Source organism: Myxocyprinus asiaticus, chromosome 41, assembly GCF_019703515.2.
Source record: "Myxocyprinus asiaticus isolate MX2 ecotype Aquarium Trade chromosome 41, UBuf_Myxa_2, whole genome shotgun sequence".
Lineage (NCBI taxonomy): Eukaryota > Metazoa > Chordata > Actinopteri > Cypriniformes > Catostomidae > Myxocyprinus > Myxocyprinus asiaticus.
This window is the reverse complement of record NC_059384.1, coordinates 26,252,173-26,275,394: the sequence shown is the minus strand read 5'-3', so window position 1 is coordinate 26,275,394 and position 23,222 is coordinate 26,252,173. Positions and strand designations below refer to the sequence as shown.

Below are 23,222 nucleotides of genomic sequence, written 5' to 3'. Positions count from 1 at the left end.
AGATAAATAAAAAGAAGTTAAATATTGTAAAATGAAAGTAAAACGAATCTACTCTGTATAGACTGCAGACTCTGTGTCCCATAGTAGTGTGCAAGTCATTAATTGGACTATATGTCTAATACATGAACATATTCTTTTTAAAACATGCTAGATATATTACACTGTCAGTTCTTCAAGGTTATTTATACTCCGGTTTGGTGCCATGAACTTATCAAGCTCTATTTTACAACAGTATTACAGCTTACTTTTTGGCCGCAGTTTGCAAAAATGTGGGACTAGCACACAATAAATGACTGGACAGAAGGTAACCTCAGTCCAGTGCATGATATATGATCTACAGTACATCAAAAACAGCTGTCCTTCTGGTTGTCCTTTGTTTTCCAATCACTCATTCATGAACATCATTTTAATTAAATGTGATTTGTATAAAGAAGCTTTAGCCAGGAAAAGAGAAAAACGGGTCTCAAACTCACTTGGTCATCAATGAACAAAGGTGTTCACAGTGTCATAACTAGCAGGAGTGTTAAAATGCCCAGAGGGACACTTGAAAGTATTAGAGATAGGGTGGATACCTAACATTCTTGAGCTTCCAGACATTTCTTTTTACATTCTGTTTACTTTTTCATAAAGTCATTCCTTTTTGCAATGCTTAAACCTGCTTTGTTTTATATAATGTGTAAAAAAAAAAAAAAACATTGAACATTGGCGTTTAAAATATATATATATATTGTTGTTGTCAGTTCATAAAAGCATTAAGCTAATAAAGGCCATGCCTTAGAGTGATTTAACCATGCTTAAGGGGGTTTACCCATGGTAAAATTACTGTAACACACTGCCTGTTGTGGCCTATTGCTTTTATAAAATGATGGCAACATCAATATGATAAACAAAAGACATAATTATTCAATAAATGGTTTAATTTATTATTGGTAATAGTCAGACAATTCTTCCATCAAGTAATCAACATGATTATACAGGAAATCAACATGTTGCTTCCGAATGTTCATGTACCTTGAAATCAAACCCATTCTGCTGAATTATTGACAAGTGCCATCCCCATTGGACATTTCTGCATCAATTCAAACATGTTCATCTTGTCCTGTGGCACTACTACAATTTATGAGTTCTGGTCCCATGGGAACCAGCAAGTAATTTTGTTCACATAAGCAAAGCACAGAGGTTTTGGTTTCAATCTAAAATAAAATTTTTACATCGTCTGAGGTACGTAGCAGAATGTGAAGTGGATATAGACAAGCAGAGCTGCATTTTCTGATTTTTTTACTTAGTTCTGTCTGTGAAATACTCTATAATCAGGTTTTCTGTGCTGTACTTAGACTCGCTACACATTTTTTGCGATTCTCCCGTGTGTTTTCTGTGCAGTCGCTTGCAAAAACTCGCGCGCCATATAAATTATTATTTCCCCCATGTCGACTGTGATTGGTTGCTTAAAATGTCACTTAGATGGTGTTTCCTGTTTAAATGGGTGGTTCTTGACCAATTGAAGCTGGAATAGAGCCCAGACCTCAGAACATACTAGAAGTAGGTCTATGTGAGACTAGGTTTAGGGTTGTGTGTTTTTTAATACAACTCGATTTTGGCGCCACTCTGTGGACATTTCACCTCAACAACACTTCCAGCCTTGGCCTCTGGGGGCAGAGGTTTGAATTGAGTGGTTTCAGCACCAGAACTTCAGATCTCCTGATGCCAAATTCACAGTGTTCAGTGCAGGTAATATACAGTATAAGTAATACAGTTCGTCAGCCTAACTGTAGGCTGTTTACAGTAATGTAGCAATTTCGGGCATATTAATACAGAATTCAGTTGATGTGTGGTCACATTCATATAGCAGCTATTTTAAAAAAAACTTTTCAAAAGTTGCTTATCCATTCAGAATTTGGAGTCGGAACTATCCTATTTATAAATGCCTAGATCATGGATACTGACAATAAAATTGAAATAGTTCCAAGAGAGAAATTTACTTAAAAATTTGTTCCAAAAATAAAATAAATAAATGAAGATGGCTGCCTCCTGTTAAGAACTGTGAATCATTGACCACAAAACTTCCTGAGGAAGCGAGGTGAGGCTGGGCTTCGGAGGGCTGAGTGGGTTCGGGATCCCTTTCTGACGACCACTCCATTCAGCTCTGTTTCCTCAGGAAACCATCTCGCCTCCAACGTCCCCTCAAGAGGACAAATTGTCGGTTTGTACTTTGTCCTGCAGTACTGAACTTATACTTCTCTTTCTCTTGGGATAAATGGGGTTGCTATGTTCTCAATACTTAAAGGGATAGTTTACCCAAAAATGAAAACTCTCTAATCATTTACTCACCCTCATGCCATCCCAGATGTTTATGACTTTTGTTCTTCAGCAGAACACAAATGATTTTTTTAGAAGAATATCTCAGCTCTGTAGGTCCATACAATGCAAGTGAATAGTGACCAGCACTTTAAAGATCCAAAAAGCATTTACATCATGCAAGAGGCAGTGTGAACTAGATCCCCTCATTGACGCACATAAGAGAGCGACCGGAAGTAAACAATTATAGTAAAAAGGACATAAAAATGTATCTGTTTCTCACCCAAAGAGATTATATTGCTTTAGAAGACATGAATTTAATCACTGGATTCGTATGGATTACTTTTACTACGAATGTCTGTGCTTTTTGGAGCTTTAAAGTGCTGATCACCATCCACTTGCATTTTATGGACCTACAGAGCTGAGATATTCTTTTAAAATCTTTGTGTTCAGCAGAAGAAAGAAAGTCATAAACATCTGGGATGGCTTGAGGGTGAGTAAATGATGAGAGAATTTTTATTTTTGGGAGAACTATCCCTTTTAGCATTTTTTCCTGACAAAAAGAACTTAAAGCTGAAGTGTCATGCATGATTTTCTTTCTTCCATGGGACACAAAAGGAAATGTTAGGCAGACTGACAGCCTCAGTCACCATTTCAGAAGATAGAAAATCATACAGGAGAGAAAAAGCAAGGCAGTCAGGAGATTGAGTGCCTTGCTCGTTCTCTCCTTACTTTTGATGTTAATAGCAGCCCCATTCAGCAATGAGCACCTCTCTTCATTTGATTCTTTTTGGATGTCTTTTTAAAGCCAAGTTAGCTGTCTTCCATTTGGTTTCTTATTAAAGTCATACAGGCTTGGAAAAACATGAGGGTGACTAAACAATGACTTTTTAAAGTTTCCGAAATTTTTCCATTTTTCTTTTTAAAGACCATTTTCTTTATAACCTACTTTTCAAGATCCCAACATGACCTGATTATAATGTATAGCCTAAATCAAGAGGCATATACAATTTGTGAGCTGTAATAAAATACCCGACTGTACTACAGAAGCTGTCATATTTTTCAAAATCCAACTTCAGCTTCATATCTCAATTGATAATCCTCATCTTAGATCTACCCAGTTGCATATCAACACCTTAGAACAATCCAAGCTAAGGCGAGGTAAAGGCGCTGTAATTAATAGGCTACATCTGGTCATGATGACGCAAAGGCCAGCTGAGGTACTCTGGCAGGGTCTGACTCACCCCTCATGTGAAACAACAAACAGGCTCACTAAAATGCTAGGAGTATGAGCTGTGTGTATGAGAGTATGGAAATGTGTCTATATCCCTTTGATGTCATTTGATTAGCGAACTAGAAATAGTGTGAATCTTAAATATTTCTTATATGTTTAATTGTTGAACATTTTCTAAAATCCTCAAACGTTCTGTTTACTTTCAGGATTAAATTAGATTTTGAATCACAATTATTTTAAGTGTAGTCTTAGAATTCAGGACCCCATAGTATTTACTGTGGCCCAGGCCTACAATCTTACCCTATATTTTGATGGAATTTGAATAGAAAATCACTATGACGTCACATGCCAGGGATGTGCAATACAGTAAAGGGGGTGAGAGACGAGAAAGCAGCTGCAGAGACAGAAAGGTCTTAATCTATGCAGCAGCAAGGCAGTCATTTTACAGGGTGAACTCTTGACCTTCGGTCACTGGCCTCTCTCAGTGTAGGCTGATTCTGCAGCCGTTGAGCACCTTGCATAATATAGTTGCTATTCCAGTAAACAGCTGTCTTTAAATGAGATCCATATGTGGCAAGGTGACGGCTCAAGTTCTGTCTACAACTTTTTCATGAGACTTTTAGCAGGAAATAAATAAAATGGCACATTTGTAAATTCTGTGAAACTTTTAATTCCATATGAAATGCTCAGATCGAAATACTGACAATTTTATGTTTTCCATTCTCAACGTTTGTCACTCATTAAATAATGCATTTTCTCTTATCTCATTTTAGAATATATGATGTTTTGTAAAGTAGGCTAATCTAGATTTTTTATATTTTACAGGGATTTTACAGGTAAATGATTCTTGCACTGCAAAAAAACAAAAACATTTTTTGTCTGTTTTTCATTAAAAATCGAAACATCCTTAAAACAAGATACATTTTGCAAAGCAAAATTGCATACAGTATTAAGTTTATTTTTCTTACCCTATTAGCAAACACTTATTAATGGCTTATTGTCTTGTTTTAAGAAAAACAATATAATATTTTGTGAGGTTTATAATTAAAACAAGAAAAATAAACTTAATTCAAGATATATTCTTTAAAACTATGCCTTATTATCTTACTGACATAAAACAAATACTGATTGAGAAAATTATATTTTTGTAGTGTGCCTGTGTAAAACTTACTAAAACTGCTAAGGTGTTGTACTGTGATTGCCAGGGTGCTGGAACAGTATGCTGGTATTTTCTTCATCATAAGAAAATATCTGCTAAATGTCTGCTAAATTAATAAATGATCAGTAATAAAATAAAAAATAATCAAAAAAGGTTAAAAAAGAGCAATGATCTTATCACTACATGTGTTAATCACTACACTTTGGCATGACTTTGATTTTACTTAAAGGGATAGTTCACCCAAAAATGAAAATTCTCTCATCATTTACTCTCCCTCATGCCATCCCAGATGTGTATGACTTTCTTTCTTCTGTTGAACACAAACAAAGATTTTTAGAAGAATATCTCAGTTCTGTAGGTCTTCAAAATGCAAGTGAATAGTGTACAGAACTTTCTAGCTCAAAAAAGCATATAAATGCAGCAACAAAGTAATCCATACGACTCCAGTGGTTAAATCTATGTCTTCAAAAGTGATATGATAGGTGTGGTTGAGAAACAGATCAATATTTAAGTCCTTTTTTACTATAAATTCTCCTCCCTGCCCAGTAGGTATGCACGAAGAATGCAAATCGCCAAAAAACAAAAGAAGAAGATTTATAGTAAAAAATGACTTAAATGTTGATCTGTTTCTCATCCAAACCTATCATATCGCTTCTGAAGATATGAATTTAACCACTGGAATCTGATGGATTACTTTTATGCTGCCTTTTGTGCTTCTTGGAGCCTCTTTAAAGCGATATAATCGCTTTTGGTGAGAAACAGATATACTTTTCACCATAATTGTTTACTTCCGGTCGCTCTCTAATGCACATATGAGGGGATCCAGGCAGGGGAACGCTGCCTCTTGCGTGACGTAAGTGCTATTTGGGGCTTTAATGTTTTGGTCACCATCCACTTGCATTGTGTGGACCTACAGATCTGAGATATTCTTCATAAAATCTCTGTTTGTGTTTTGCAGAAGAAATAAAATCATCCACATCTGGGATGTTATGAGGGTGAGTAAATGATGAGAGAGTTTTCATTTTTGGGTGAACTATCACTTTAAAAATGTAAAAAAAAATCAATTTTATTGGGTTAAAATTGTAAATGTAAATGTTGAAACCTTACAGGGTTGGTTTGAGGTATCTGAAGTATCACTCCATAGCACAAAATGTTTTGTGTAGAACAGTAAGACGTATTGGCAATAGTAATAGTGATGATTGCCTTAGCAAGTGGCACTAATAAAGAAACAAAGTAGTCTGCAAAGATCACACAGGTCAGCTTGCCATTAGGTTCAGAGTTGAATTGAAGAGCCCAAATCAACTCATCTCTTTTATAGCTGTGAAACCTCATCACCTAAGTGTAGAATCTCCTCACTCAGACAGAGCAGACGAACACATGCTACATGCCCCTGCAAGCCTTAAAAATGGGTGTCAAAGAAAAAAAAAATAGGGTAGAAACACCCAGTTAAGTCACTAGCACCTCAGGTGGTGTTTTAGTCACTCCCTCTGTATAAACAAATATCATAGATCAGTTTCTGGTAATGAATGAACTCTGCTTTCTAAAGACCAGTCACAAAAGTATCCCTTTTGATAGCATGTGATTGAGTATAATGACGAAAGAACATCTGTAAATGGATAATTTCATAGCATTATTGCCTGTTCATGAGTCAGTCAGTGCCACTGGCTTTAGTCTTTTCTGTTTTTGAAGGTGATTAGAGTAGATTTAGACATGGGCCCCTATTTCAAGAGCACTAAGTCTTAAGCGTTGCACTATGCGATATGTTATATGCGCAAAGTCAGTGGGCATGGCCATGAAGTTTTGACATTTTTGTGCAAGCATTTTCTAAGTCTAGGTGCAAGTGGGTTGGCGAAATTATGTGCACAAAGTGCTAATGGGCTGGGTCAAGTGCAATTTAATTAGGAGGTTCCTCTACGGTTATTGCACCATCTGCATCCTATTATTTATTCCATTCCCTGTCAAGCAACGTCAATTCTGCGAGCAACATCAATTTAAATGAATCCTAAGAATGTGGTAGTGTAAATAAAATCTGGAACATTTGTATCTTACATTATTTTTAGTGCTGTCAGTCGATTAATTTTTTTTAATCACGATTAATTGCATAATGTTTTGTAGATAATCGCAATTAATCACAGATTTTAAAATTGATGAAATCTGACACTATATATACTTATTTTCTTGTCAAAATTCATGTATTTTTTTATTTTAGGAAAGAAAACAAAACAATGTGTAGCAATATGCTTTATTAACATTTTCCAAACAAAGCCTTCCACAATATAAAGATAGAAATGCACTAAAATATCACCAATTCAAGTAACATTAAACGTTTCCCCAAGTATAAGTGGGAGTTTGACTAATTTAAAGAATAGTCTCCCCACATTGGTTGCATATTCATTGCAATTGGCATTACATCTGTTAAACTCAAATCCCCCACAATATTAATCTGCCAGTAGACTGTGGTTATCTGCTTTGTTACTGCAATCGTAAAGCTGTGTTCATGATTCGTGTCAGAGTGTTAGCATCAGCATCGAGCGCAGCTTTGAACTCACCATGAAAAGCGCTTACAAACAAAGACGTCTCATTCTGCATTTTGGTGATAGTTAAGATTTAGTGTGCTTCTGTGTTGATTAAAATACACCTTACATAGGCTGAAAAAATATTTGATTTCTATCACAAGTCCCATCTGGGCTTGTTTTGTACATCAAATAGTGTTAAGTGCTTCTTTCTCCATTATTTTATCTGTCAGAGATTATTTTATTGACTGAGATAACAACCTCCTCTATCATAAGAGAAAGCGTAACAGTCAACTAGTGTTTTACAACCGCCCATAGAATGTCTATAGGACTGCCGTGTTATGATGTTTTATGCTAAGCTTATAGGCTCTTCTTGGTAGAAGGTAGAGTCTATTTAGCAGAGACGGGCCCATTCTATAAAAATGAATGGGAGAAATTAGAACACCCAACAAAGAAGCTCTAGCACCCAATGGTCAATGGATGTAGAAAGGAAGTCCCAACTTACAGGTAAAAGAGCCAATCACCTTTTATATACAGACATTGCCAGTCAATCAGCTTGCTAACACTCATGCACATTAGTTATACAAGCCAAGAAAACTGAGTGTTTTAGCGTAAAATTAGGTAAAGCAGCAAAATTTATGATTCCAATATTATACAATTTTATTGCTGATTTGAAATATGTTCTTTGATCTAAATCTTGCCCAACCGTTTTTGAGATTTCAGTGTTCCATCATTCAAGTAGATGGGAGCTGAACTGGCATGACTGGAAATAGCCTCCGAGAGCATTCCAAAAATATCCGACAGTGGACTGACTTGCTAGAAAGACTTTGGTAGAAGGGCTCTGGGGCTGTTTGTGACGTGTGCGTCAGTGTAATGACTCCGGGCGGACACATTACAAAGGTTCCACCCTTCACACCAGTGTTTATGCTGTATTAACGGTAAATGCGTTAATCACAATTAAAAAAAATTCACACGTTAAACTTTTTAAATTAATCACACGTATTAACGCATTAATTCTGACAGCTCTAATTATTTTGCATTAATCTTACATCGTTTTAATGTTTAGAATACCGAGAGTAGACCTTGGATTGTCATTTAAGCCATTCATCAAATGTGCACACACTACAACGACTTTCACTGAGATTAGCATAAGCTTTTTATTGTTAAGACTGCATGTTTTTTAACCTCACAGCCCATGATTTCTGCTCTCATACTTGGGATAAGAGACATTGAGCACAGAGATCCAATGATTCAGTATTGTTTATTGAGCAACACTCGCTAACCAAACAGTGAAACATCCTTCCCAGAGGATGTTTATTGCTCAGAGGAAACTTTTGTGCTTATGTAAATCTGAACACAGTTTGTGACTTTGTTGAGATAAACTTCTTAAACTCTAGAGGAGACACATGCAAGATTACTGGGGTCTTTCCCGCAGGGGAAAATATCAGAAACATGAGAATTGCTGTCCATGTACTGTAATATTATTGTTGTCTAGATCTCATTTGTTATTTGTCTTTCATATGGGCTGATTTGTGCTACAGGAGGGTCTTATTTGAAGAAAAATGTGGTAAAATGGAGTGTAAAAAACACCACTGGCTTTGCTCACTGTTAATCTAGTTGACAGCCTGCTTGTCAAGCTAGAGGCTAATACGGTGAATGTGATGAGGTAATAGATGAACTTGTGAAGATATGACACATTGAGGAATGCTGGGAAAAGAGAGTAGACAGCATTCCTCCATCTCCCACTCTTTCTGACCCCTCAGTGAAGCTGACACTGCCAGTAGCCGATAAACTCCACCAAATTTCTTCATGAACCACAGATAAAACATAGACAAAATAACTGTCCAGTTAGGTAGTAGAGTTTCATGTTTTTAGGTAGAACATGTTATCAGTATTGTGAATTAGGGCCGCTGATGTTTAATTATAGAAACACAGCAGTGGTACATTGTTGTAAATGCACAATGCACTTGATAAAGTGAGTTAAACAGGAAGTTCCTGGTTATTTTTTATCTGGGAGGACTCGTTTGAGAAGAATCACAAGTCATTGCTCTGACCATGTCAGAATGACACACAGATGTCATGACCATGTGTTGCACAATCACTTGCCATGAAACAGTGTCTATTACTCTTGACACAATCCAGGCTGGAGGCCCACTGAAGCTGGGCTGGGGTAGATGAACTGGACATAGGACCATCCGGAACCGACAGGACCGATAACAAACAGGTACAGGACGCAAGACCGAAATAAACACGAAACAAGACAAACTGGCACTGGACAGCACACATGAGGAGACAAAAATGGCGAGCAATCAAACAGGTTAAAGAGGGGACAGGTGAGGCAAATGAACTAATAATAGGCAAACAAGGAGACAGGGTATGACGCACGACAGAGACATGAGGCAAAACAAAGCCATGTGCTCTCACAAAACACAACCAAGACAACAAGTGCTCATGCCAACCGACAGACAAGACGAGAGAATGCACGGCAACGCCAACAAAGCAATGCCGTGCATTCTCACACTAGACACAGACTGAGCGTACATCATGAGGCAAACACCACGCGATGCACGCAACAGGCGGCAACCTGAGACAAGACAAATAAACCCGACATCTCAGACCAAAGTGACCGAACCTCAGCACAACATGAAGACAGATCGCGACCCGGGCGCACAGCGCAACGCGAACGTAACACGAAGCATGCCCGTGGTCGCGAGAGACAGACATAAACGATTAACGTGAGTGCATGCTACCAAGATGACATAAGCACAATGCACTAATGCCAATAAAAGACAGAACATGGAGCATGAGTGTCCGGACCCTGACACCAACCAAACCCGAATCAGATAGGGAAGTCAGGATCCAGACACCATGCTCCAGACATAAAACAAGACTGACCGAAGAGTGCACGGCAGGGAAACCACAACCAAAGCCGTGCACTCACACAAAGACAGAAAACGAAACACAAGACAGACATAGAACAATGATGTCACAATCCTGTCACACATAAACCCAGACTGACAGAGTGACAGGACCGTGACAGACACTCATGTAGTCATGTAATAATTCATATTCCCTAATATTATTCTAATACCAACAGCAACAGTGTGAAATAATGTCACTTTGAAAGTTTGGCAAGTACTTTAAAGAATTTGGTCAATGTTGAAATACTTTCTCCTATCTACAGTACATTTGATGTAATTTTAAGGAAACTACTATCACCTACTATTTTTTTTTAAATTATTATTATTATTAATAGGATACTGAACTTAGAAACATTATTTGATATCTTTATAGTGTTTAATGCAAAACACTTTATAGAGTTTTTTTTAACTCAAATATAAGCAAACTTGCATGTCCCCATTTATTAAATTAAATAATAATGGGTCTATACATATGTATTTTATTTTATATATAATAAAAATAAAATATAATAAAATAAATCAGTTTTATAAACTGTAATGAATAAATATATATTTTTAGAAATATTAAATGTTATATAATATTTATTTTTTAATAATGTATAATCAAATAAAAATATTATATATATATATATATATATTTGAACATATCTTTTTATTTTTTTATAATACAAAATAAATTTCGATCTAAATTTTGATATATTTCGAATTTATATATACAGTGCATCCGGAAAGTATTCACAGCGCTTCACTTTTTCCACATTTTGTTATGTTACAGCCTTATTCCAAAATGGATTAAATTCATTATTTTCCTCAAAATTCTACAAACAATACCCCATAATGACAATGTGAAAGAAGTTTGTTTGAAATCTTTGCAAATTTATTAAAAAATAAAAAATGAAAAAAATCACATGTACATAAGTATTCACAGCCTTTGCCATGACACTCAAAACTGAGCTCAGGTGCATCCTGTTTCCACTAATCATCCTTGAGATGTTTCTACAACTTAATTGGAGTCCACCTGTGGTAAATTCAGTTGATTGGACATGATTTGGAAAGGCACACACCTGCCTATATAAGGTCCCACAGTTAACAGTGCATGTCAGAGCACAAACTAAGCCAGGAAGTCCAAGGAATTGTCTGTAGACCTCCGAGACAGGATTGTATCGAGGCACAGATCTAGGGAAGTGTACAGAAAACTTTCTGCAGCATTGAAGGTCCCAATGAGCACAGTGGCCTCCATCATCCGTAAATGGAAGAAGTTTGGAACCACCAGGACTCTTCCTAGAGCTGGCCGCCTGGCCAAACTGAGCGATCGGGGGAGAAGGGCCTTAGTCAGGGAGGTGACCAAGAACCCGATGGTCACTCTGACAGAGCTCCAGCGTTTCTCTGTGGAGAGAGGAGAACCTTCCAGAAGAACAACCATCTCTGCAGCACTCCACCAATCAGGCCTGTATGGTAGAGTGGCCAGACGGAAGCCACTCCTCAGTAAAAAGCACATAACAGCCTGCCTGGAGTTTGCCAAAAGGCACCTGAAGGACTCCCAGACCATGAGAAACAAAGATTGAACTCTTTGGCCTGAATGGCAAGCGTCATGTCTGGAGGAAACCAGGCACCGCTCATCACCTGGCCAATACCATCCCTACAGTGAAGCATGGTGGTGGCAGCATCATGCTGTGGGGATGTTTTTCAGCGGCAGGAACTGGGAGACTAGTCAGGATCGAGGGAAAGATGAATGCAGCAATGTACAGAGACATCCTTGATGAAAACCTGCTCCAGAGCACTCCGGACCTCAGACTGGGGCGAAGGTTCATCTTCCAACAGGACAACGACCCTAAGCACACAGCCAAGATAACAAAGGAGTGGCAACTCTGAATGTCCTTGAGTGGCCCAGCCAGAGCCCAGACTTGAACCCGATTGAACATCTCTGGAGAGATCTGAAAATGGCTGTGCACCAACGCTCCCCATCCAACCTGATGGAGCTTGAGAGGTCCCGCAAAGAAGAATGGGAGAAACTGCCCAAAAATAGGTGTGCCAAGCTTGTAGCATCATACTCAAAAAGACTTGAGGCTGTAATTGGTGCCAAAGGTGCTTCAACAAAGTATTGAGCAAAGTGAAGCTGTGAATACTTATGTACATGAGATTTTTTTTGTATTTTTATTTTTGTATTTTTTTTATTTTTATAAATTTGCAAATATTTCAAACAAATTTCTTTCACGTTGTCATTATGGGGTATTGTTTGTAGAATTGAGGAAAATAATGAATTTAATCCATTTTGGAATAAGGCTGTAACATAACAAAATGTAGAAAAAGTGAAGCGCTGTGAATACTTTCCAGATGCACTCTATATAGCATTTTATTGAAAATGTTCTTTTACTGAAAAATTACACTGTACAGACCACATTCCCCATGGTGGTGCCCTAATGCCTTTGGCGGTTGTAGCATTGGTACTTTGGGCCGGAGTTGATCAAATATGATTTTTTTTTTAAGTTCAGTAGTATACAGGTAAAAAAATACAATAAATAATAAGCATTTATTCACATAAATGGTACCATTTCCTGAGTATGATCCAGAGACAGCCATTTGTAGAGTGCACTGACCCATACAATGAAAACACTGTGGCCCTGTGGAACTTTCAAAACATTGCTCTGTTTGCTTGAGCGGTACGGCAAGTCAGCTTCTGCCTCAACCAACTGTGTGTCTTTTGGGACTATTAGTTTGTCTGAATAATACCAGATGGGGGAGTGCTTGTGAAACTTGTTTAGAAACAACTACTATTTTGCAGTTTCATTTGGTGCTACTAGTGGCAGAGAAATTAAAGTTCACCTTTAAAATTCCCACTGCAGCTCGTTAAAAAAGGCAATACATGACATCACACTGGGAATATTAAATTCTAGGTGTAATTTAAACCATCAAACACCCAAATTGGTAAAAGGTTGAACATGGGAGCATTAAAGACTCACCTTGCATTGTTGTCTTTGTCGGCTCGGCAAAGAGTGGGATGAGTAAGAGGTAGATGAGGTAGACGAAGGATAGCCAGTTGTACCGGAACAAGCATGCTGCAAAAAAAATAAATAAATAAAAAAGGAAAATAAGAGAAAGAGAGAGAGAGAGAGAGAGTGTATGATGAGTATGTTTGTCTTTTCCCTTAAGACTCTGATCAAACCACAGTAAATCAGACGCTTGTTATACTAAAGTCTTTAATTAGAGGGGCCACTCGTCATACATTACAGGACTGAGATACCATACAGGCTGAGTCAACATTCCCTCCCGGCTTTTGGGTGTATGAGTGTAAATACAAAAAGCTTGCCGTCACTAGCTTTGTAATCCAAACTCATAGAATTCTACATTTCAAAAGATCTGCCTCCTTGTGGCTTCGCCAAAAGCAGAATATCAACATTCTGCTTGTGCCAGAAGTTGCACAGATCATGTTAAGATAATCTTGAGTGAAGCAATTTAAGTCTGGCATTTATCCAAAGCAACCATCAATCAATTATCTCTACAAACATACCTGCAGGTCTTTCAATCTTCAGCAAGAATAAACTGTCTATAATTATGTCATTTGTACCATTTGAGATTAATGAATTGACTGTTCCATATTCTCAAGTGAGTAAAACAGAATTTTCTAATAGAATTTCAAAGTGTGGCTTAAGTGTCCAAATACTAGGGGACCACTGCTGGTGACTAAGGCTTTCAAAAGAAAGAAATAATCAGACGTGGGACAAATAACATCGACACAATTGACACAGATTCATTAAGGCCATCACAAGCTAATCCGACATTCGGCCAATGTCGGGCCGTCGTTGAGCGTCTGCCTAGTTTTTGCGGTGTGTTCCACACCGTTGGCACTAGTCGGACCGCCGTCGGCGGCTTTTCGGCCGATTGAGCATGTTGAATTGGCGGTGGAGCCCGTCAGTGAGACAGCTCAATCTGATTGGCTGTTCATCTTAGCGAACCAGTGCACGAGAAGAAAAACGGAAGTGACGAAAGCAAGCAAACAACAAAGGGCTGACAACGGCAGTGTCTTTTGCAGCTTATCAGACATATCTGAAGAAGCTATATTATTGTAAGATTGTAAGCAAGCGCTGCTTTGTTTACGGTTTGTATATCTGCAGTCCTAGCTGTTCCGGTTTCCCTTTTTGAATGACGAATACAGACTACTGCCACCTGCTGGTATGGAGAGTTATTTCCTTTCACGCAGGCGCAGAACATACATGCTAGTTGGCCATTGGGTGTAGTCTTTGCGGTTTGTTCAAGAGCAATTTTTTGGCCCAGGCTCAGGCGACATGAGGCGACACCACAGTCAGCTTTTGTCGCCGCTAGTTCTATGATGTTGGTTTGGTGTGTCTGGGCCTTTTACACAACAAAATATTTTTTTTAAAGATCCAGTTTAAAATAATATCAGTTCAGTTCAGTGAGTCATAACATTGCGTCTTATACTGTGTCATTTAACTCGCTTTTAGTGCCACAAAATGGACATTTAATCTCTGAACTGCCACATTACGTGTAATCAGGGTTGGGAGGGTTACTTTTTAAATGTATTCCACTACAGATTTCAGAATACATGCTGTAAAATGTAATTTGTAACGTATTCCATTAGATTACTCAAGGTCAATAACGTATTCGAAATACTTTGTATTACTTCTTCAGCACTGGTTGAGTTTGCTGATGATACAACGGTGGTAGGTCTGATCACTGACAATGATGAAACAGTCTACAGAGAGGAGGTGCACACTCTGACACGTTGGTGTCAGGAGCACAACCTCTCCCTCAACGTTAGCAAGACCAAGGAGCTTGTGGTGGACTTCAGGAGAAAAGACAGAGAACACAGTCCCATCACCATCAATGGAGCACCGGTGGAGAGAGTCAGCAGCTTCAAGTTCCTCGGTGTCCACATCACTGAGGAACTCACATGGTCCGTCCACACTGAGGCCGTTGTAAAGAAGGCTCATCAGCGCCTCTTCTTCCTGAAATGGCTGAGGAAATTTGGAATGAACCACCATATCCTCACACGGTTCTACACCAGCACTGTAGAGAGCATCCTGACTGGCTGCATCACTGCCTGGTATGGCAACAGCACCACCCTCAACTGCAAAGCCCTGCAAAGGGTGGTGCGAACTGCCAGACACATCATCGGAAGTGAGCTTCCCTCCCTCCAGGACATATATACCAGACAGTGTGTGAAAAAAGCTCGGAGGATCATCAGAGACTCTAGCCACCCGAGCCGTGGGCTGCTCTCACTGCTACCATCCGGCAGGCGGTATCACAGCATCAGGACCCGCACCATCTGACTTCATGACAGCTTCTTCCCCCAAGCAATCAGACTTTTGAACTCTTGATCTCTCACGATCAATATACATCAGCACTGCACTTTATTAATCTTATTATCTCACACCGGACTGTCATAAATTATATTCTCTCTTAACAACACACTGGCAGATGACTATCAACCGACAGCCTGAATGTCAATACAGTACAATACAACCTACTGTATATTTTATATATACTTTATATACTATTTTATTGTGTGTGTATTCTATATTATGTGTATGTGTATTCTATATTGTGTGTATTGTATACTGTACATTGTATATTATTATTGTGTTGTGTAATTATGTGTATATTAGATATGTAATTTGTGTTGTGTAAATCATGAAAAAATGTTCAAATGCACTTTGGATCGCATAATTTATATGTATAAATGTTTTCCATCTGAAAGGACTAAATATTAAATGAAACAAATAACAATAAAATGCAAAGTAATCTCTTCAGTAATCAAAATGTTTTTGAATGTAACTGTATTCTAATTACCAATTATTTAAACTGTAACTGTAGTGGAATACAGTTACTTATATTTTGTATTTTAAATACGTAATCCCATTACATGTATTCCGTTACTCCCCAACACTGCGTGTAATGAACCACGTGATGTCATTTTACAAAAATGTCGCTATAGTAATTTTCACGAGGTGAGTCTGAATATCTTCTCATTAGCTGTGACTGTGCCACGTCATTCAGTACGGAGACACAATTCTTGTCACTGGAATCTTATCGCCTTGTGTCTGTTTAGGACACTGTTTAAACTAAGGTAAACAAACCAAACCACTTCTGTAACAGATATTTCCTTGAACAACATGCCTATTTAACGTGTCATGACAACATATAATTACACACTGAAAGAAGAGTAAGCTACAGGAAATGTTTACATCTGAAAAAGCAGAGGCTCCTTCATACTCTTTAGAGTTTGCCAGGTCAATCGACACTACAATTTCATGCTAAAGTTATTCTGTCTGCTATTATTGAGGTTTAGTTTATGGCAAAGCAAAACTTCAGATTAGGGTTAAATAGCTTTGCTAGGAAATGTTCAATGTACAAGGCTTTGTCTTTGAAGAAAGAGAGGACTGAAAAAGTCAAACTTGTCCTTGACTTATTAACTATGAAGGGCACAGTAGAAACACTAAATTAATCTTAATTAAATTAAACATATCGCTTTCATCTGTATCAGTGAGGCCGTTTATGCGCTAGCTAAATCATTAGCGGCATTTCCTGTGAGTATGGCCACAAGAGCACATACAAGAACTGAGGGAGCATTGGACTGGTCTGTGGGAGCTATAACATGAGATTGTAATTTTTTGCGCAGTTAATTTGGTCTTTTTCAAGGACTCTCCATTGTAAACCATTGAGTTTCTTCAAAGATGAAGATATAAGCCTTGTTTTCCCTAATAAATTGTGCAATGCTAATTGTCTAAAGGGAAGCAAGCAAAGGAGAATTTGCATTGGTTTGTTTTCTTTGAAGCCACATCTTGGCTCTTCCCAGTCTGGAAATTAAACATGGTTTAACTGTAAAGGGCAATGTTATTTCTGTTCACTTGTGGACTAAACCTGACCACAAGAAAAACGTTGTGTCTCCGGCATTAAAAAAAATACTAAGGGATTTAACACTATTTTGAGGATAACAGATAATTTGTAAGGCTGCATGATATAAACCTTTGATAGAAATGATCATAATACTTTTAATGCATCCCAAATGACTGGGTGAATTTAATGAAAACATGTCCAAGTCTCAATACATTTCACCCAAAATGCAAAGGGGAACAATAAAGGACAAAGAAAATGAAGCCTATTATTATTAGGGATTCAAGCACCAAGTGCTGAAACTCTTGTTTTTGTCGAGAATTTTATTATTATTATTATTCTGCCGTGCAGACCAAACCGTAAGGCCTAGAGACATGAAACTTGGGGGAATGGTAGTACTTTAGCTGGCTACACAGGGGCATGGACTCGTCCTAGTTGGCCAATGGGGGGCACTACAATGAACAACAACTAAAAGAAATGACACATTTTTGGCCATAACTCCTGAACCGTATGTCATTGTAATCCTCGGCTCAAGAAGAAAAAAATGTATACCTCCGATTTCATTTCAGTCATAAAAAAAATGTCCTCCATATTGGATTTTTTGCAAAACATCCTTTTTCGAACTAGTCCTAAGCCGTCCGCCTGATCGGAACCAAACCAGTGCAGAAAGATTCTCTGGAGTCCCAATATCAATAATTATCAAAAAAAGTTTGAACTCTTGATTCAACATTTCGACGGCACGCTAAAACGTACAACAAACTCTTGATAAGAATTAGATATTTTCACCAAATCTGAGGACATTTGCCACTTGGCAGCATTATACCAGTGTCACTCCTAAAAATAGCTCTTACTATGAAACGGTTGATCTGATCAAATTGACATTTTGCATGCAGTGTCTTTGTCCAAGGTGCCATCAAGGTCTATTAGGATAGTCGCATAACTTGAAAAACATGGCCGCCATTGACCAATCAACTTTCAGCAGCTATTAGACAAGGTTAACAAAGGCCGATTGGGACAAAACGTGGAGGGTCTATAGGCACTTTTCCACTGCATGTTACGGTTCGACTCGACTCGACTCTGCTCCCATTACTTTTCTGAGCTTGCTTTTCCACTGCAGTTTAGTGCAGCCTCAACGTGGGTGGGATTATAGGCTGATCGTCATAGTTGTGTCACCCCATCCAGCTCTTGTTGGATCCTCTCCTCGGCTATTAACGAGAGGAACGTCTGCACCTCGTTTATTGACCATGGCATGGTTTTGCGCACAGTAATTTCTTTTTACAATTCAAAAGTCACGTGAACAAATGATACTGCTATCGCTGTTGCTAACTTTAAAACTAGTGGGTTGATGTCCCGTGTCGCAAATCCAGTGACGCTGGTAGTGACGATTCTCTCTGACCAATCAGTGATCTGCAGGGTTTTGACGTCACATTTAGTATCGGCTCGGCTCGCTTGGAACCTCAACCGAGGTGGTACTAAAAAAAGTACCATGTACCAGGTACTATCCAAAGTGGAAAACCCCCAAAAAGCGAGCAGAGTTGAGTCGAGTCGAGCCGTACCTTGCAGTGGAAAAGCCCCATATTTGACTCTTGTCCCGAGATATCTGTGCAAAATAAAAAACAAAAAAACTAATTGGCCACCGGGCGTTTTACATGCTTGTAAATGGTTTTATATATTCTGTGGTGTTTCACAGAGACAAGCTTTTCAAATCAAATGATGGATCTCCTCATTCTGAACAACTTTACCTCAAGAACCATCTATGTCAATCAAATCGTTCGTTAAATATTTGAGATTATTTTTAAAAATACTACTTTTTGAACTAGTCCTTGGTTTTTCACTCGACATAAACATAACCTGTACAGGAAGAACCAGTGGCCAGCCTAGATCAATAATTATCCCAAAAATTTAGAACATTTTATTTGGCATAGCAATAACAGGGATTTATTTTTTTTTAAATGGGTGTGGCCTGTTTTGAACAATCCTCTTGAACAACAACTCAAATTTAGTATACATATGTGACATGCGATTCTGAAGAAGTGTGCAGGTCCTCAACCTGATGGTTTTGAAAATGATGGCACTTTATCTCTATTTTAGGTGCTAACGGACTGTCTTATTAGCACTTAATATCTTTAAACGCATGCACATAAAGTGCTTGAACCCCATTAATTCCTTCTTGCAGCTATACTTCATTAGTAAATTCCATTATTGTCAATGGTGATTATTCATTCTTTAATACAGTTTATCATAATACAATGTTGTTGTTGTTGTTGTTTGTAATTTAAATACATACATACATACATAAATACATACATACATAAAACAATTACTGTATTTATTTTTTATGGTCCAAAAATAGGCTTCATTTTCTTTAAGTGAAATATAATTTCTCATTTATTTGATTTTTGGGATGAAATATGGGCATGACATTTTCTTGTTCCAGGTTCCATGACATTCACCTCAAGCCACTTTAGTGTTGGCTCAAAACCTTACAGCAACACCTTTACATGCAAACAACTAGTATGCATTATGCATATTTCTTAAAAGTACATTGTTTCTGAACATTATTATCAGGCTGCTTGCAGAAATGCAAGCCAACAGTTTTGGCTGAGGCCGGTTGTGCTGTTTTTAAAGCTGGACTGTTGGTGGGTAAGCTAACATCCTTAACATGCTGCTTGTGTTTCGAGCGTGGGGGATTTTGGGTGAAAATATTTAGTCAGTTTTAGATTTCAAGACAGCGTTCAAATAAAAAGCCATTGCCATTTTGTTTCATTGCAGGGATTTTGAATAGGAGTCTCAGAAGGGAGTCTGTTTGTGGTATTAGTGGGATTAGTTGTCCATTAACACTTCCCATATGGCAGCTTCATATTGGCAGCTACACAAGGTGCTAGCGCAGTGCAGACCTCTTAATCAAATGTGTCTTTGGGACACACTGAGTGTTTAGAGCGAAACCGATGGAATGTTAGCCATTACAAATACGCCACACTCAAAATGATCTATGGTTTATTTTCATTGCTGCCCTGCAAAAACTGACACTCATTAGCAATGTATGTGTTATGCAGGTTTAATCTAGCATGAGTGTTGCTGTTGTGTGAAATCTGAGGTTAGGTATATTTTTGGGTGCATGCTCTTACGGGCCATCACCTGTCTGATGGGGTTGAGGTTAAGCAGTGTTAGCATCTCAGAATAGCATTCTGGGATTGAAACAATGCTAAGATTAGTACTGTTGTTTGTTAAAAGGATCTTGTGATGATAAATATTTCTGACAGATGATTAAACCTTATTTCTACAATTATCAGTGTTTTTTTTTTTAAAATCAGTATTAGGACAATATCACATGTGCTACAGCTGTAATGTTATCTCAGGTACCTAAACTGGATAACCGTTTGGGAATAAATAAATGAACACATGAAAGCAATGTATATACTGTATATAATAATGAACTGTGTGTATACATATGTATATTCACTGATGAGCCAAAACATTATGACCACCTGCCTAATATGCTGTTGGTCCTCCGCGTGTGGCCAAAACAGCACCGAACTGCTGAGGCATGGACTCTACAAGACCCCTGAAGGTGTCCTGTGGTATCTGGCACCAAGACATTAGCAGCAGATCCTTCAAGTCCTGTAAGTTGTGCGGTGGAGCTGCTGTGGATCGGACTTCTTGGTCCAGCACATCCCACAGATGCTCAATCAGATTGAGATCTGGGGAATTTGGAGGCCAGGGCAACACCTTGAACTCTTCTTCTTGTTCCTCAAACCATTCCCGACAATGTGTGCAGTGTGACAATGCGCATTATCCTGAAAGAGGCCACTGCCATTAAGGAATACCACTGCCATGAAGGGATGTACCTGGTATGCAACAATGTTTAGGCAGGTGGCACGTGTCAAATTGACATCCACATGAATGGCTGGACCCAGCAGAACATTGCACAGAGCATCACACTCCCTCCTCCGGCTTGTCGTCTTCACAAAGTGCATCCTGGTTCCATCACTTCCCCAGGTAAACGGCACACATGTACACGGCCGTCCACGTGATGTAAAAGAAAACGGGACTTATCAGACCAGGCAACCTTCTTCCACATTCCAAGGTCCAGTTCCGACACTCGCATGCCCATTGTAGGTGCTTTTGACAGTGGACAGTGGTCATCATGGGCACTCTGATCGGTCTGAAGCTACGCAGCCCAATAAGCAGTAGGGTGCGACGCAAGTGTGTTTTGACACAATCCTCCCGTAACCATCATTCAAATTTTCTGTGACTTGTGCCACAGTAGATGCACATCAATTAGCATTGGGCGCCAAATACACCTACTGTTGGTAGATACTGACCACTGCTGACCGGGAGCACCCCACAAGCCTTGTCGTTTCAGAGATGCTCTGACCCAGTCATCTGGCCATAACAATTTGTCCCTTGTCAAAGTTGCTCAGGTCTTTATTCCTGCCCATTTCTCCTGCATTTAACACGTTGACAAAGAGAACTGATTGTTCGCTTACCATCTAATCTACTCAGACCTTGACATTTGGCCTTGTTAGGAGATGATCAACGTTATATGCTTCATCTGTGAGTGGTCATAATGTTTTGGCTCATCAGTGTATGTGTGTGAGTGTGAGTGTGTGTGTGTGAGTGTGTGTGTGTGTGTGTGTGTGTGTGTGTGTGTGTGTGTGTGTGTGTGTGTGTGTATATATATGTATAGATATAACCCAACAAAACAGAATTCAATTCAAACACTGTAAATCTGTTTGATTTAACACTGTTGCAGTGGCTATTTTCAGGGAAACTGCTTAATCATGCCTGTTAAACTGAGCAACACTTTCATCTTTTACGTGTTGTTTTGACTTTTACGTTTTATGTGTCTAAGCAATGGACCCTTTCAGACACTGTTTTGACTGCTCTTCAAATAAACGGCACATTACTTTTGGAAATTCTCTTCAAGCAAATGCCTCTAATCAACTACCATTGTTTTTTTCTCCAAGTGTGCTTGCCTTGTTAGTTTAACTAACAACCCATAATTTATATGTGGACAGCTAAACTACACCTGTAATTTGAGCAAACAACAGGGTTAACTATAGCTTAATCTTCCTCTCAAGGTTAAAAAAAAAAATGAGAGAGAAGTCTGAAACTGTTAATTTAACAACCTTTTATTTCATGGTAGTCCAAAATAAATAAGTCTCCATTCCACAGTGGCAGAAATTTATACTTCTGTAGTTGATTTTTCATTAAGGGACTATTTGGTTCAACCTACTTGATTTTTAGGCCACATTTTGTGTTTTAAAGGGTTATTTGCTCTGACTTTCAATGGCAACACTGACTAGAATCCATTTCCAAAAGAACCATTTGTAGTACACAGTGTTTTTCCATTTGGTAGAATATATCACAGCACACCAGAGTACTTAGGTTTAGTATTATAAAAAGTAGGTTAAGGTTTGGGGTTAAAATAAACAAAGAGTGACTATACGAATGAGTCATTATGCGGATTTGATGTCAAATGCACATCATGTGCATTTGATTTTAAATGCTTCAAATTCATCTCATTATTGGCAAAAATATCATAATAAATAATATCAAACGTTTTAGAAGTCAAATGTACTTAAATAGTGTTGCAGACACTTCTGAAGCCAGCTGAATGATTTTCGGTCTTTGCTTTCAGTTCTCTTTAGTAAACGTGTGAGTCAGAGTCGCCGTGGCGCTCATGTGCTGTGGCATTCTGTTTAAACAATGTTTGAGAAAATCTCAAACCTCTGGCAGCCTAACAAACCACTAAGACCTTTGATTTAATGAGTCACTCACCCAAGCTTAAAGCCAGAAATGAAAATATCCCGAACAACAGACAAACCACTAACTATTTGATAATGAGGTCCAGGTCTATGCCCATGTCTAACTGTGATGTTTAGACCTTTTCGTTTGGTATGTGCAGTTTATGTAGGATGCAAATAACAGGACATATGCAAGTACAACCTATGATGACTGTAGACATCAAATAATCACAATTATTTGTATTAATGATCCTGTTTAGCACAACAAGTGAACCCGTTTTACTGTGGACAATGGTTCCATTAAAGGGATAGTTCAACCAAAAATTTTAAAATTCCCTCATCATTTACTCACCCTCATGCCATCCCAGATGTGTGACTTTTTTTCTTCTGCAGAACACAAATTAAGATTTTAGAAGAATATTTCAGCTTTGTAGGTCCATACAATGCAAGTGAATGGTGGCCAGACCTTTCAAGCTCCAAAAATCATAAAGGCAGCAT

At 38.4% G+C, this 23,222-nt stretch overlaps 1 protein-coding gene across 1 annotated transcript in view; it reads right to left on the bottom strand.

Moving 5' to 3' along the window:
• LOC127431508 (piezo-type mechanosensitive ion channel component 2-like) overlaps positions 1-23,222 on the bottom strand; it is a 167,758-nt gene that overhangs the window by 130,067 nt on the left and 14,469 nt on the right. Inside the window, exon 2 of the mRNA XM_051681948.1 lies at positions 13,083-13,178. Coding sequence (XP_051537908.1) covers positions 13,083-13,178 — 96 coding nt within the window. The remainder of the gene's footprint in view (positions 1-13,082; positions 13,179-23,222) is intronic.